The 14,392-nt window shown below is 37.1% G+C and overlaps 3 protein-coding genes across 5 annotated transcripts in view; 2 read left to right on the top strand and 1 right to left on the bottom strand.

Moving 5' to 3' along the window:
- LOC126194634 (WASH complex subunit 3) overlaps positions 1–7,290 on the top strand; it is a 61,646-nt gene extending 54,356 nt beyond the window's left edge. For both annotated transcript variants that reach the window (XM_049932803.1, XM_049932802.1), the window contains 2 exons: positions 6,444–6,676; positions 7,133–7,290. In XM_049932803.1, coding sequence (XP_049788760.1) covers positions 6,444–6,676; positions 7,133–7,202 — 303 coding nt within the window. In that variant the 3' untranslated portion in view covers positions 7,203–7,290. The remainder of the gene's footprint in view (positions 1–6,443; positions 6,677–7,132) is intronic.
- LOC126194636 (60S ribosomal protein L44) lies at positions 7,244–8,555 on the bottom strand. 2 transcript variants are annotated; one of them, XM_049932806.1, is made up of 4 exons: positions 8,403–8,555; positions 8,073–8,246; positions 7,519–7,635; positions 7,244–7,311 (listed from the first exon to the last, which is right to left on the bottom strand). In XM_049932806.1, the coding sequence occupies exons 1-4, from the start codon at positions 8,403–8,405 to the stop codon at positions 7,291–7,293; spliced, it is 315 nt and encodes a 104-aa protein (XP_049788763.1). In that variant the 5' UTR covers positions 8,406–8,555; the 3' UTR covers positions 7,244–7,290. The 2 variants fall into 2 exon arrangements, with proteins under 2 accessions (XP_049788763.1, XP_049788764.1); XM_049932807.1 differs by lacking the exon at positions 8,403–8,555 and adding an exon at positions 8,351–8,375.
- Positions 8,556–9,185: 630 nt separating this feature from the next.
- LOC126194635 (acidic leucine-rich nuclear phosphoprotein 32 family member B) lies at positions 9,186–13,257 on the top strand. The gene is made up of 3 exons (XM_049932805.1): positions 9,186–9,376; positions 11,270–11,414; positions 11,519–13,257. Exons 1-3 carry the CDS (start codon positions 9,263–9,265, stop codon positions 11,575–11,577), a joined length of 318 nt encoding a protein of 105 aa, XP_049788762.1. The 5' UTR covers positions 9,186–9,262; the 3' UTR covers positions 11,578–13,257.
- The last annotated feature ends 1,135 nt before the right edge of the window (positions 13,258–14,392 follow it).

The following is a 14,392-nucleotide window of genomic DNA, read 5'->3' as shown; positions in this document are numbered from 1 at the left end:
GGTTTCTGATATGGAGGACACAGCAAGTTATTTTGGACGGAGAGTCATTGACAGACGTAGAATTAACTTTGAGTGTGCCCTGGAAAGTGTGTTGGGACAATTGCTATTCATGTTGTATAATAATGACCTTGCATACAATATTAATGGTAACCTCAGACTTTTCACAGATGATTTAGTTAACTATAATGGAACATGGTCTGAAAGAAGCTCCACAAATATTCAGTCATATCTTGATACGATTTCAAAGTGATGCAAAGACTGGTAGTTTGCTTTAAAATGTAAAATAGTGAACTTCACAAAATAATAAAATGTAGCCTTTTGACTATAGCATCAATGAATCATACTTGGAACACAGGGAAATATAATATGTAGGGATATGAAACAGAGTGATCACATAGGCTCAGTCGTAGGTAAAGCAGGTGGCAGCCTTTACTTTATTGGTAGAATACTTAGGAAATGCAATCAGTCTATAAAAGAGATTAGTGGGGGTATTTTAATTCTATCTTTTTTCAACTACTTATAGTTGTAAAGACAGAATTGAAGTACCCTTGTACATTAAAGACACCAACCATTTCCCAGATCATGTAAAATCTATGCCCATCCCACTAGCATCTCACCATTGATGCCACCTTCCTCTATATCTACATCCCCCATGTACATCGCCCGCACTGAATATTACCTCGAGCAGTGCCCAAGTGATTCCAAACTTATGATATCCTCCCTGCTCACTTTAATCAACTTTGCACTTAACAAGAACTACTTTACCTTCGGGTACCAGACATACAAACAGTTCAGGGGCAAGGTCATAGGCACAAGGATGGCTCTTTTCTATGCCAACCTTTTCATGGGTCACTTGGGCAGTGTTTTCCTAACATTCCAGTATTTGATAAAGGCAACTCTTTCTCACTGTGGTGTAAGTCAAGTGTTATCTTCCTGTGTCTCATGGCCTTTTGTAAGTATACCACCCCCTCCTGTGGTTTTTGAACAAATCCAATGGATCTGTGTTTGATGGTTCATTTTTGATCCCTGTATTTTCATCTAGTGTCCCCACAGACATCATTATGCATATCAGCTGGACCTGACACTGTATCGTGAGTAGTTAAAATTGGTCTATTTGCCATGCTAACGGTGTGCCAGCTGATGTTTTGTGCGCACTCAAGGAATCCTCCTCTCCCCATATACTGACGGCAGCTTGTGGTGGACTAATGATTTGAATTTGGCATCTGTCATACATCTTCTATTGTAGATAGTAATTGTTACAAGGCAATTTTTTTTTCTTGGAATTTTTTGTGCACAATCAATTGTTTTTACACTTTTGATAAGAAGCTAGAGAATTGTTAAGGCTTTCGTGGCCACTTGTTGACAAACTGCCTATTGGCTTCTGTCTCGGGTTCTTCGGCCGACGTTCATCTAATGATTTTTCTGACGTTTCGCCAGCACGAGTGGCTGGCATTGTCAAAGCTTCACCCTCCATTGCCGGTGGTGAACTGGAGGCGAGCTCGCGGCCGCAGACTATATGTACCTGGCGCGCCAACGTCCGAGGGCTTCTCCGCGGTCATTTCCGGTGCGCCAGGTACATATAGTCTGCGGCCGCGAGCTCGCCTCCAGTTCACCACCGGCAATGGAGGGTGAAGCTTTGACAATGCCAGCCACTCGTGCTGGCGAAACATCAGAAAAATCATTAGATGAACGTCGGCCGAAGAACCCGAGACAGAAGCCAATAGGCAGTTTGTCAAGCTAGAGAACTTTGCAGTATTGTTTGTAGTGCACCTTGACTTTCAGTAGAGCTAGTTTTATGCATGAAATAAATTTCTTTCTACCTAGTACAATGTAGTTTAATCCCAGATGTTAGCCACCCTGTCTCTGACTTCCTTGGCCAGCTATAAAGGAAAACTGAAGTCATAGTATCCATACATGTTACAAAAATGGAAGTACACATATATGTATGTTCCACATCTCCTAATCCCCGCGACCGATTTAAACCAAATTTGGTTCACTTCTCATTTACTGTCTGCAGATTATTGCTGTTTGTGTGTGAGGGGGGGGGGGGGGGGTGTAAGAACCTACCTGTCAAAGAGCAGTGAAAAAGCAGTATAGCCCACGACATGTGAATATCCATATTTTATTCATACAGTATTTGAAAATGAGAGCATTTAGTGACTTGCAACAAACCTTACCCATATTTCAAACCTTTACAAAAGTTTCTCACTGACAACCTCCACAAAATGATGAAAGGAAAGAAGTTTATTGATTACTACATTTACACTGTTCACTCAGTAAATCTGCTGCAGAAAGCAGCCCAAGCCAGAAATAAGTTAAGCCTAAATTTTTACAAATGACCCAACTGTGTTCAGAAAGGATAGATTAAATACAGTTGATGGTGGAGTGTTCATTGCTGTCAGAAGTAATTTACCTTACAGTGAATTTGAAGAAGACACTTCCTGAAAGGTGGTATGGTTTCAGATTATACTTATAATTAGTTCCTTTTACCACCCCCCCCCCCCCCCCCCCCCCCGACTCAGACGATACAATTGCTGAACATTTCAAAGAAAACTTGAGTCTCTTTTCAAATAGGTACCCCACTCATACAGTATTATAATTGGTAGTGCCTTCCATCCACCCTAAATATGTTGATGAAAATACATGTTTAAAGTCAGTGCTAGGCATAAAATGTCTTCCAAAATAGATCTGAATGTATTCTCAGAAAATTATTTTGAACAATTAGTTCAAGAGTCCACTCAAAGTGTATGTGGTTGCAAAAACATACCTGACCTCTTCGCAACAAATAATCCTGAGCAAATAGGGAGCGTCATGATGGCTATGGAATTAGTGAACACAGGGTTGTAACATCAGAACCCACCAAAATACATATATTTAAAAAAGAAGATAAAAACTCACTTGATGCCTTCCTAAGAGACAGTGTCCACTCCTTCCACTCTCATTATGTAAGCATAGACCAGATGTGATTTAAATTCAAAGAAATAATATTGATGGCAGTTGAGAGAGATATATATATTGAATAAACTAATAGGAGAGGTACTGATCCTCCTTGGTACACAAAGTGGGTCCAAACAGCTGCAGAAGCAATGAAAGAAGCATGCCAACTTCAAAGAACGCAAAACCCCCAAAATTGGCAAAGTTTTACAGAAGCTTAAAACTTAGTGGAACTTCAGTGCGAGATGCTTTTTATTGTTTCCACAAGGGGACACAGTTTCGAAATCTGGCAGAAAATGCAAGAGATTCTGGTCATATGTGAAGTAAACTGCTGGAAAGACACAATCGATACCTTCACTGCATGACAATAATGGTGATGTAATGGATGACAGTACCAGTAAAGCAGAGTTAGTAAGTACAGCTTTCTGAATTTTTTTCACCACAGAAGCAAGTAACTTATGTAGACATCCTCGGTGTAGTGAAGCAGCTTAACTCACTCTGTAACGGCAAGGCCTTCAGTCGATATTGTATATCAGCTACGTTCCTTTCAGAGTATACTGAAACAATAGCTCCATAGTCAACAATCATATACGACCACTTGCTCGTCAAAATTCAGACCCGAATCGCTAATGTTGATTGTTGAAGGATTTTGGAACATGTGGTGTTTTCCATCATGAGTTACCACAACGAAAATGATTTATTGACAAAAAGCCAACACAGATTCAGAAAAATATCTGTTCTTGTGAAACACTGGCAGCTCTTTATTCTCCGAAAGTAATGATTGCTATCAACAGGGGGTTGTCAAATTAATACCATATTTTTAGAGTTCCAGAAGACTCTTGGCACCACATTCCTCACAAGCAACTTCTAATCAAATTGTGTGCCTATGGGAGTATCGTATTAGTTTTGCAACTTCACTCGTGATTTCCTGTCTGAAAGGTCACAGTAATCAATGGAAAAATCATCGAGTAAAACAGGAGTGATATCTGGTGTTGCCCAAGGAGGTGTTATAGGCCCTCTGCTGCTCCTGGTCTATGTAAATGATTCAGGAGACAATCTGACCTGCACTCTTAAATTGTTTGCAGAAAATGCTGTCATTTACCATCTTATAAAGTCATCAAACAATCAAAACAAATTGGAAAATGATTTAGACAAGATATCTGCATCATGCAAAAAGTGACAATTGTCTAAATAATGCAAGTGTGAAGAGCCATCCACACAAGTACTAAAAGGAATCTACTAAATTTTGGTTACAGGATAAAACACACAAATTCAACAATATGCTTAGGGATTATAGTTACGAATAACCTAAATTGGAATGATCCCATATATTATCTTGTGGGGAGAGAGAACCAAAGTCTTGATTTATTGGCAGAAAACTTAGAAAATGCGACACGTCTACTGCTTACACTACGCTGGTCCGTCCTCTTCTGGTGTATTGCTGTACAGTATGGGAACTGCATCATATAGGATTGATGGAGGATATCAAAAAAGTTCAAAGAAGGGTAGCTCATTTTGTAATCACGAAATAGAGGAGATAGTGTAATAGATATGACCTGCAAATTGTGGAGGCAATCACTAAAACAAAGGCAGATTACCAGATCTGGTCAGATGCACAAGGATTTGAGTTAAGCATGAGTTTCATGCTTTATTACAGAGGTGGATGCAAACTTCACTTTCCTTGGAAAAAGTCAAATCTGGTGGGCCAACATGATCCTTGAATAATTAGAGAAAGTAAATTTTGACCCAGGTTAAGCAGCTCATTAGACTCTCAAATTAGTAAACCAAAGGTTTGCAGGTTGTTACCATGAAATTTGTCAGGCACGTTGTGTGACTTTCCTCTGATACTGGTGTATGTAGAAACGAATGCACAATACAGGTTAAATTGTGATTCCGTAAACTATGCTGAAACAATATCAATACAGCCAGCTGTGTGGTGTCAAATTGACACTTATTAACCATTAGTTTGTTTTGCACAATGCAATCAGTCCTTGTATCCTTCACTTTTCACTTCCAACAACTCTTGCAATGTTTAAAAAAAAGGTGCACATAATTAGGAATGTTAAACTAAAGTTCCCTAAATAACTGGCGAGGCAAAGTCAGTTCAAAGGTTAGAGGAATGCAATGACTTTCACCTCTTAATAAACCATGCCTAGTAAAGCAATGTGGTGGTGAAACCAAGGTTCATGTTTACAACAGGTATAACTTTTGCTTAAGAATAGATGCTCAGGGAACTACAATATGCCCTTACAAAGGTGGAAATATATTTGACCAAGAATGTATGCTCTACAGGCGTACGGTAATGATTCCAAGGACACAGTCCTATTAGAGCACAAAAAGTTTTTGTACTAGATTTTTACAAAATATGTTTACATAGATAACACCACCAAACAGAACCATTAAATTTTAGCACGTAATAATCCAGTAGTTGTATGAAATGACAAATACTTACATTTTCTGACATTAACAGATTCAACGTGCCCCAGAGTAACTTCCACATCATGAGTATGTATTTAGAAAACAAACACATAAAGCATTAATAAGGTGCAGGAAAGCTGAATTCATCTCTATCAAAGTGTTCTGTGTGAAATAACACTAAAGATATACTATGTATTCCAGCAGTAATTCCTTTAATTGGTGATAAAGTACCACCCCCTCTTTCATGACATGTAGACTGTATTACACACAAGCTTCCCTAGGATAATTGTGTGCTCTTAAAACTAAGTAATTGTGCATCCATACTATATTCTTCATACCAATATCCTCTCGCCTTTCATATGCCTCAGCTTGCTATTTACATCTATGCACTTCGTTATGACACTAGAGCTTCATAACTGAACAACACCATGTGTCTGCTCTCTCTAAGTGTGTATATACCTTCCAAGGTTAAGCTAAATAAAGAGGTAGTAAACCACTATTAAAATTATTTTTATATGGAGCCACCACCCTAACAGTAGTACCTTCCACAATAGCTGATTAGGAAAATAAAGCTAAAGGACTGAGTTTGGTACAAATTAGCTTCTGCAAATCAGGAAATGTATTTGAGTCTTCAACTATTTTTGCAAAATGTGGCATTAAAAGTGCTTTCAATCCTTTTGTCATCTCTGCATCTTTACAGTGAAACCCCAGCGTCAAGTAAACTGCATCAACTAAATATTTGTTGTTTTATGTGTAACTTTGTGCCCAAGCCTCAAATAGTTAACATTGACAAGCAAATAGGAAGAATAGTCTAGGGGAAACTTTCTGCTGTAAACAAGCATTCTGTGAAACTACTAGACACTGTCAGTCAATTCTTAATTAGGCTACTTTAAAAACTTCAGATTAAGTACTTACACAGTGAAAGACACCATCTACTATTACAATTTCACATGTTTAAGCAGGAGTAGTGGCTTGATCTTGTGAAGTATTGCATGGCAATAAAAATACTTACAAAACATTTAAATTCTTTGTCATATTGTCCCAATTTAAACTTTAAAAATTTATTAAGAATTTACTTTTTCAACTTTCAGCTGAATTCCATTGGGGGTCTTGATGAGGTTCCAGTTACAGTGTCTTATAGTGCAGATAAACCAGAAGAACTGCAGCCACCAGTTACTATTGAAACCACAACAGAGCAACCAGACCCTCAACCACAAATTGATCCTGCACTTTCGAAGTTTGTACGTATGATTCAAGTGGGGGTTCCAGTACAGGCAGTAAGAATGAAGATGCAAGCTGAAGGAATGGATCCAAGTGTTCTTGAGTAGGTACCCATGGCATTTTATACCTGAAGATCGCTTAATTCTTGCAATATACAGAAACAGCAAACAGTATTTCCTCATTTATAACATTTTCCTCTTGATCAAATGAAAATACAATTGGAGATCAAGTATTAAAATTGCTTGAACAACAGCAAAGGCATGTTATTCCAAACAATACACCAAAATATACCGTGTTGTGCTATTTTACAAACTGTTTCTTTTTACTTATTTAACATTGAATTTATGATGCAACTGTTAATTTGTTCTGGCTTACTATATCTTAAATGTTAATAGTAATTGATTGTAACTGGGACAGACTTTGGTTACTTAGATGTCACTTCTAGTTCATGCAAATGTCACAGTCCAACATAAATCAACTTCATCTCAAATTTGAAAATTAATTTCTCCATCATTAGCACTCATTAATATACTCTAAATTTGTCTTGTTTTGGTTTCAGCAATTATGGAACACTGTCCAAGGTACAAGTGAGGGAAGAGATCGAATCTGACACTGACTCCAGTGACTAATTGTTAGTGAAATTATGAAAACTTACATAAATAAAAGGAACTTGTTATGTTACGATCATTTTATTTAATAAACCATATTTACAAATAATCAGAACTGGATCATTTGGCCCTACAACAGAAAGAAAAGTTCAAATTAGAAACGAAACAAACATGGAAATTGCTCACAACAAAAATGATGAAAGGATGCATAACCTTTAAAACATGCTTGTTTATCATAACCATTACTAAAGTAGTGTAATACATGGTTGTAATTCGAAAACTCTTGGGAGAAACTGGTTATGCATCCTTCTGTAGGTCTTAAATCAACTGTACATACCTTCCTCTTTTTGTCACCACCAAGTTCAAAATGTTTGCAGCGTTTTAAAGGAACTTGTTTCCTGTATTTGCATTCTGTGCACTCCATTCTCAGAACTATTTTCTTCGTAGTTTTCGCCTGAAATATTAAATTTGAACTGAATCTTAACATTTTAATATTACCTACTTAAATCTTCCAACAAATTATTAGTAGCAATTTATTAAACGCAGTGAAAGCTATTTCCTTAATTTGCATATAAAAATGGTAAATGCTGACCACTTTAATCACTCATCTGGATGAAACTGGCTGTAGTACATGAAATGCTTTGGCTAACACCCAATGATCAGTCCCATCCACCATTATACTTGCAACATCAAATGTTTTGAGATCACTTCAAAAGAGCAAAGCATGGAATAGAATCCAAAGTACACAACACCATTTTTAATCTGGACAAGTGATTTGCTACCGCTTTAACACTGAATGTAATTCCCTGGCACTTTATCAGAAGTTAATAACCAACGCATTTTTCACTTCGCCGGAACAAACATAAAATGTACAGCATCTGACAACCTCACCTTTTTCCTGAATATGGGTTTCGTCTGTCCACCGAAACCTTGCTGCTTTCTGTCGTAACGGCGTCGTCCTTGTGACGCTTGTCTTTCTTTAGACTTCTTATACTGAGTTACTTTGTGCTGCTTATGCTTTTTGCATTTCTTGCAGAACGTCCTACGTTGTTTCGGAACGTTAACCTATATATCAAACAACAATAAAATAAATGAATTATTAACTTTTACAAAAATACCGTAGATGATATTTTTAGGTACATAAAACAATGTAACATAATGTCCAATACCATTGTAATTCACAGATGCTTACGGATTACATGAATCACAATTTCTACTCACCATGTTGCCTGCAATCAAAGATCTACACAGACAAGGTACCGTGCAGTCGTGGAGATCGACGACAAAGATATATGCTGCTCCACAGTCACAGCTATTCTTTGTTGAAACAAATGCTTAATGAATTTAAGATATATTTGCTCAGTAAATAGCAGTTCACAATAGGGTCAAGTTGATAGATGTTCTCTGCAGTCTTCCTTTCTAAAAAAGTAAATTTTATAATGGAATTTAATAATAAAATATACAAATGAAAAGAACTAAGTTCTCATGGACGGATATTCTGGAAGGTTAAAATAACGCAAATGTAATGAATATATTTATTTGTTCGCGTCTTTTTAAGCAGTTAGTACGTGTGATAGAAATTACATTTTTTTCTTACTTGCTTACAGAATATTCTATGAGAGAATTAAGTAATATTTCTCGAAGATTTTTCGAGTATTAATAGTCGAAACATAATTCATGAATTTTAGTACTGATAGAGTTTGCATTACCTATATATCGACATCGTGTCATCGAGATCTCGTGAAAACTACAGATATATCTTTGGTTGACAGGCTTTGATAGCCTCAAACCCAATTGCTATTTTCGGTGAATGTACTCTCCAACCCCTCGTTTTAGCAAATTATATATTTTATTTCTGCCCAAATTCAAAATTTCATCTGTAGTTATTTTGAATTTACGAGAGTAATATTTTTTCTGTTCGAAATAACTGGTTCAATTACTTATATGGACTTCGACAAAGTTCTTTGCGTCATCAACCAATCACCGGTTTATCGAGCTTCAAGCCCGCGCCATCTTCATTTTTGAACAAAGCCAGTTGGAAGTGCGTTACGCGAAGTACACTTCGAATCTCTCCGGTAAAGATGAGTTCTAAGGAAAATAACTCTGAAGTCGCTGTCGACAAAGTTACAGAAAACAACGAGAAGGCGGGAGGTGATGCAAAATCAGAAGTTAAAGGCACTAAGAGGCCAGCAGAGGTGAGTAATATATGTGAAGCATTACTCGTGTGCTAATGTAGGACGACGCTTTAAAGTGTTGGGTTGTGCGTACTATCGTGTTGACATAACATTAGTATTTGGTGATAATGTGAAGATAATTAGTGTTAAAGTTAGATTTTGTTAATGTTATCTGCGTTGTGTGTGCATTTTGTCAGCCGATTTCGCAACTTCAATTATGTGAATGCCGGTATGGGTTTGCAAATGGTAGCACTGCGCGGGAATCTTAAGCTCGAGTTTAGTTTTTGACTGAACTTGTGTAATTCAGTGTCGTATCGTAGCTGTTATGTGAAATTGCAGTATCGTATTTATTTTTTATTTTTTATCGTTGAACTCGTAGTCATATTTATTTTTAAAAATAGTTCTACGATGGCTTAGTCACGGCGTTAGGATTTCCTTCAGAGGCTTCGATTTTTTAGTGTGAAAATTTATGCGTGTTATTACAGTTTTATATAAAATCCTTTCCGTTAACTTGTTGCTGTGAATAAACTTCGGCTAGCAGTATGTTCTTGCTGACTTTGTTTCATCTTTAGACGCTCCACATATTTACAGCTAATCAAAATGCCCTTTTTTTGTCTTTGCGTGCCTGTTTTATCGTTTCCGGCGTGTTACATAGATAGCGCATATAGTAATATGCGGCCATAAAGTCGCAAAAGGGGAGATTTAGTTGGGGGAGGAGCCGTAGGGTGGGAGTTGTCCGTGGCATCCAATCACAAGCATAGATGCGGAGAGGGGCGGACTCGAGAACCTAGCCTCTCTACAGGTTACCAGAAAATCGATGTCGTTAGCAATGGTTTGCTGTTCCCTTATGTCTTGATCTTCGCACACTGTGTGTTCCTTTCACGCTGATTCCGCTTCGCAGGTTCTTTTGTCTTTAGTTACGCCATTAAGTTTTTTTCTTGTATTGTAAGTTACGCTTCCAGAGAAGTGGCACCCTGCGTAATAAGCTTGTGTTGCTTGCCGGGGCACGCATAAACACTTTGCGGTACTTTCCGGTTATCGAAAAGACGGCTCTGTAATTAGGAATGTTTGAATGATTAATTACAGCAATATTGCACAGACCTTTTCCGGGTATTTAAAGCAGTTTATAAATAAATTAAAATTTTTTTCCAGTGTTCCGTATCGTCACTTATCGTAATGAAGTTAGCGTTGCATATTTGTGTTAAGATGCGCTTTGTGGTACTTGGTAAAAACTTATATTAAGTCGTGTACGAATAGAATGTTTTTCATGCGGCGTTTTTGTGATTAAAAAGTAAAACCTTAGCGCATCTGCAGCAAGTATGTAGCGCAGATTTGTTTTATATGACTGTACGAATAATTTCATAGCGCTTAGATCCTTTTTTTTTTTTTAAAAAAAAAAAAAAGGCATAGGCTATGAACAGTTTCGCAATGATCTGTTTTTGAAATCTTGACAGCGCAATCGTTGCTTTCTAGTTTCGCCATTAATCAGAAATATTTTGAGCTAGAGCACTAATTGCAAGTAATCAAGTGCAAATAAATTCCTCCAACATGCCAGCTGCCATTTTTGAGAAAATGCTGTTCAAAATATGTAAATATCCCTGGAAAAACCGCAAACAGCCACAACCTTTCGTGGGGAATGTTTTATTTCGCTGTGCTGTGGCGTAATAAAGCAGTCAGTGTTGCAGGTTGCTGTTTTTTGTAAAAAAATTACGAAATTGCAGTGTTGATACTTACAGATAAAATAAGTATATATGCGCTCAATTTTAGTTTCCCATGTAAAAATCGCGTGTTGACTTAAGTTTGACAGCTGGTAAATATTTCGTGGTTTTTGTGTACAGTTAATTAGTTCACGTCATACGAACGTTTGTAAACAAAATTGATATGTACGTTTACAAGTCCTTTCTTTTTTTTCAGTCTAAAGGAGAAGATGCGAAAAAACAGAAAAAAGAGGAGAATGGCGAGGAGGATGACGTAGAGGACGAGGAAGATGTGGAAGGAGAGGAGGAGGAAGAAGAGGAAGAACTTCCAGAAGGAGAGGAAGAATTAGATGAGGGAGAAGGTTTGTATTACATTGGTTTAATTTAAGTGTTCCATGATTATATTTGTGCCTTTGTGAACTGTTGCTTTATGTTTTACTTAACTCAAATGTACTTGTTTCAGAAGAGGAAGAAGACGAGGGTGAAGGAGAAGGGGAAGGTGAAGAAGATGAAGAGGATGCATAATGAGAAGTGTGCTATAAAGACTTGTATACAGAAAGTGAGCGACGTGTTCCTGCTTCACTAAAAGCTTGGAACTATGGAGTGAAAAAATTCACATCAGTTTGAAAGACTTCGATGATGGATTACATAGTCATTCATTTTTCTTTCTGTCTAACCATCGAAACAGTTCTGAAGATTGAAGTTCTATGGCGTGTGCTGTGTTAGTTGGAAACATTTGGGCTAAGGTACCGGTAGGTCTTTTTTATAAATAAATAAAAACCCTTGCAATGTACCCTGTTTTACTGTATGAGTGACTAATTTTTTACTGTGGTAGTTTAGTCCTGATACATTGTGTGACAGTATTGAAAGAATGGGAGAACTTTAACACTGATACCCAGGCTCACTCCTTAACTCCAAGTTTTGAAGTGGAATATGAATTTAATAATTTTATATGGGGGATTTTAAAATATACTAAATCATTCACAACACATGGTTTTATTTAAATTTGATTTTCATTTCTCACTTAAACTGTGAATATTCCCCCATTATGAATTTGAAATAAAGCAGGGATTATAGGCTGAGGGCAGCCTTGTAAAGACGATATTGGAAGTACTTCATTAATAGTAATGAAATGTAAAGAAACGTTTACAACCAAATGGAATGGCGAATATTGTGTGTGTGAGTTTAAGTTGTGAAAGAAACAATATTTTGTAATAACAGGAGGATTTTGTTTCATTTGAGTTGTTTCCTTTTTAAAAGTGTTTTGTTTCCACTCCTACTTTCGAGTTGTAATAAGTTTATTCATGCTGTAACATAGAATAGCTACCTTTTTTTATTGTGAACAGTGAATACAATTTTACTGTACAAAGATTTTTGAAAAAAGAAAAATAGACCACAAAAACCTCAGCAGTGGAATAAATTTGACCACTTTGATACAAATGTGCACCTTTCAGTGTTAACTGCCAGCAAGAATCAGTCTTAAGAGGCAATAAAATGTTTCTCTAGTAAAGTATGTACTAATTCGATTTTGTTTTGAAGATCTCCTAAATAGTTGCAGTTGATGTAAACGTGTAGATACATGTATTGTAACATTTTTCTCTTAAGAGAATACCTGTCTGTTACATGGTCAGTTGATGACTGTACATGCTCTGCTCATTCCATGTTTGATAGTTGAAACCATATTTTCTAAACTTTGTTTTTTGGCATTTAAAGGGAAGTGTTAGGAAAGGAAAATTGCTGTAAATTTAGGGAGTATGTAGTGAACTTGTAATTCTAATGAGTGACTAAAAGTGGCTAGAATTAAATGTGCTTTCTTATTTCAACCCTTCCAAGTATGTGCATATTAGTGGGATATTGGTAGTATTATGAAGAGCTTATTTTCTCAGGGATGAATTCCTGTGCGGTAAGTGTAGGAAACTTATTGCCCTGTGCAAATAGTGGTGCGAAATTGGAAGCATTATTGGCTCTGGATTCTAGTTCAGGATTGGGGAGCAGCAATAGTTCGATAAGTGCCGCACATTGCTGTGCTGCTTCCATCTAGTGGTGGTTGCACTATGAAGTTCTGTGAGCGCTCACCAGAGGCGCAGTGGTTACTACGATAATGGCGCTGACGTAGCTGGACGCTAGACTTCACATTGCATACCTGAAGATGTACGTACAAATTGTCCAATACAAATAAAAGTCTGAAACTTGAGATTTTTTAAACTTGTGGTGTTTTAATTTGACGAATCCAGTTTCCATGTGCGTCTGTTCCCGGTTTGAGTGTCCGTTCCTTTGCTTTATCATCCTTTGCTTAATAACCTCAGATAAGGAACGTAATTTTTTCTAAGTGGAAAAGTGGCAGGTTCTGATAGGTGTATTTATTAGTAACGGAGTATGAATTTCTTAGTGTGTGAATGTTACATGTTTTGGGTGTTGCTGTTTCTTGGTGTCCACCGCTTGAGATTGAAGTACCTGCCTATAGTACTGTTCAGACTGTGTTGACGAAATTATCTACGTAAATGCCTATGGACGTAAAGCAATTAACGTGCAGGTGTTGATTTTTAGGTGGAAGGGGGCTTTATTATGTAGCAAGCTTTTTATGAATTGCTCAAATTTGTTTTGAACGATGAGTTGACGTTGCTGGGAATACAGGTGGTACGTACGCATTATGTTAACAGTAGTATGCTTCTGTCTTAAATCTTAGCTCAATGATGCAAATTACTTCAAACACAGTCGCAGGTGTCAATGAACTTATCTCAAAGGTAAGTGGTAGGAGATGGATAATTTGTTGCATATGATGCCACTCCAGGTACTTTAGCAAATTATGCATGCCATTAATGCAACTGAGAAGTTTGTTCAAAATTATATTAACATTATTGCAATGGTTTGCATCGAGTATCCAATTAAAATTACCCAAATCCAAAATACGTTGGCATCGGTATTTTGGGGATTGAGTAGTCATTGGTTACTAACTACATGTTAACAGGAGACGTAATTTTCGCTCCGTTTCACGTACTGAAGTGTAGTGCGTATGTCAGCAGTACCGTACCAGTGTGCTTCCTGATGTACGTAATAAGTATTGCTTATTTTTTCACTAATAGTGGATTTCATCGGAATTATTGGAAAGGGCATTTTCCGTAGCATTCAGAATAAGGTTCAGCAGTTCCTTGTTTCATTTTTGTTTTATTTTTTACAATGAAGCTGAAAATGTGTCGTGGTGACTTGATGCTTGTTGTGCGTACTGTCCGGCTGAAATTCAAAATAGACAATTTCCGTGAATACAGTGGTTTTTGGTTAATGACCTTACAGATGTGTGTGCGGAGAACAGAGATTTTATTCGAAAGAAATGATTTTTCTC

Source organism: Schistocerca nitens, chromosome 7 (assembly GCF_023898315.1).
Source record: "Schistocerca nitens isolate TAMUIC-IGC-003100 chromosome 7, iqSchNite1.1, whole genome shotgun sequence".
NCBI lineage: Eukaryota > Metazoa > Arthropoda > Insecta > Orthoptera > Acrididae > Schistocerca > Schistocerca nitens.
Note: the sequence above shows the minus strand (reverse complement) of the source record. Positions and strands in the feature narration are given on the sequence as shown.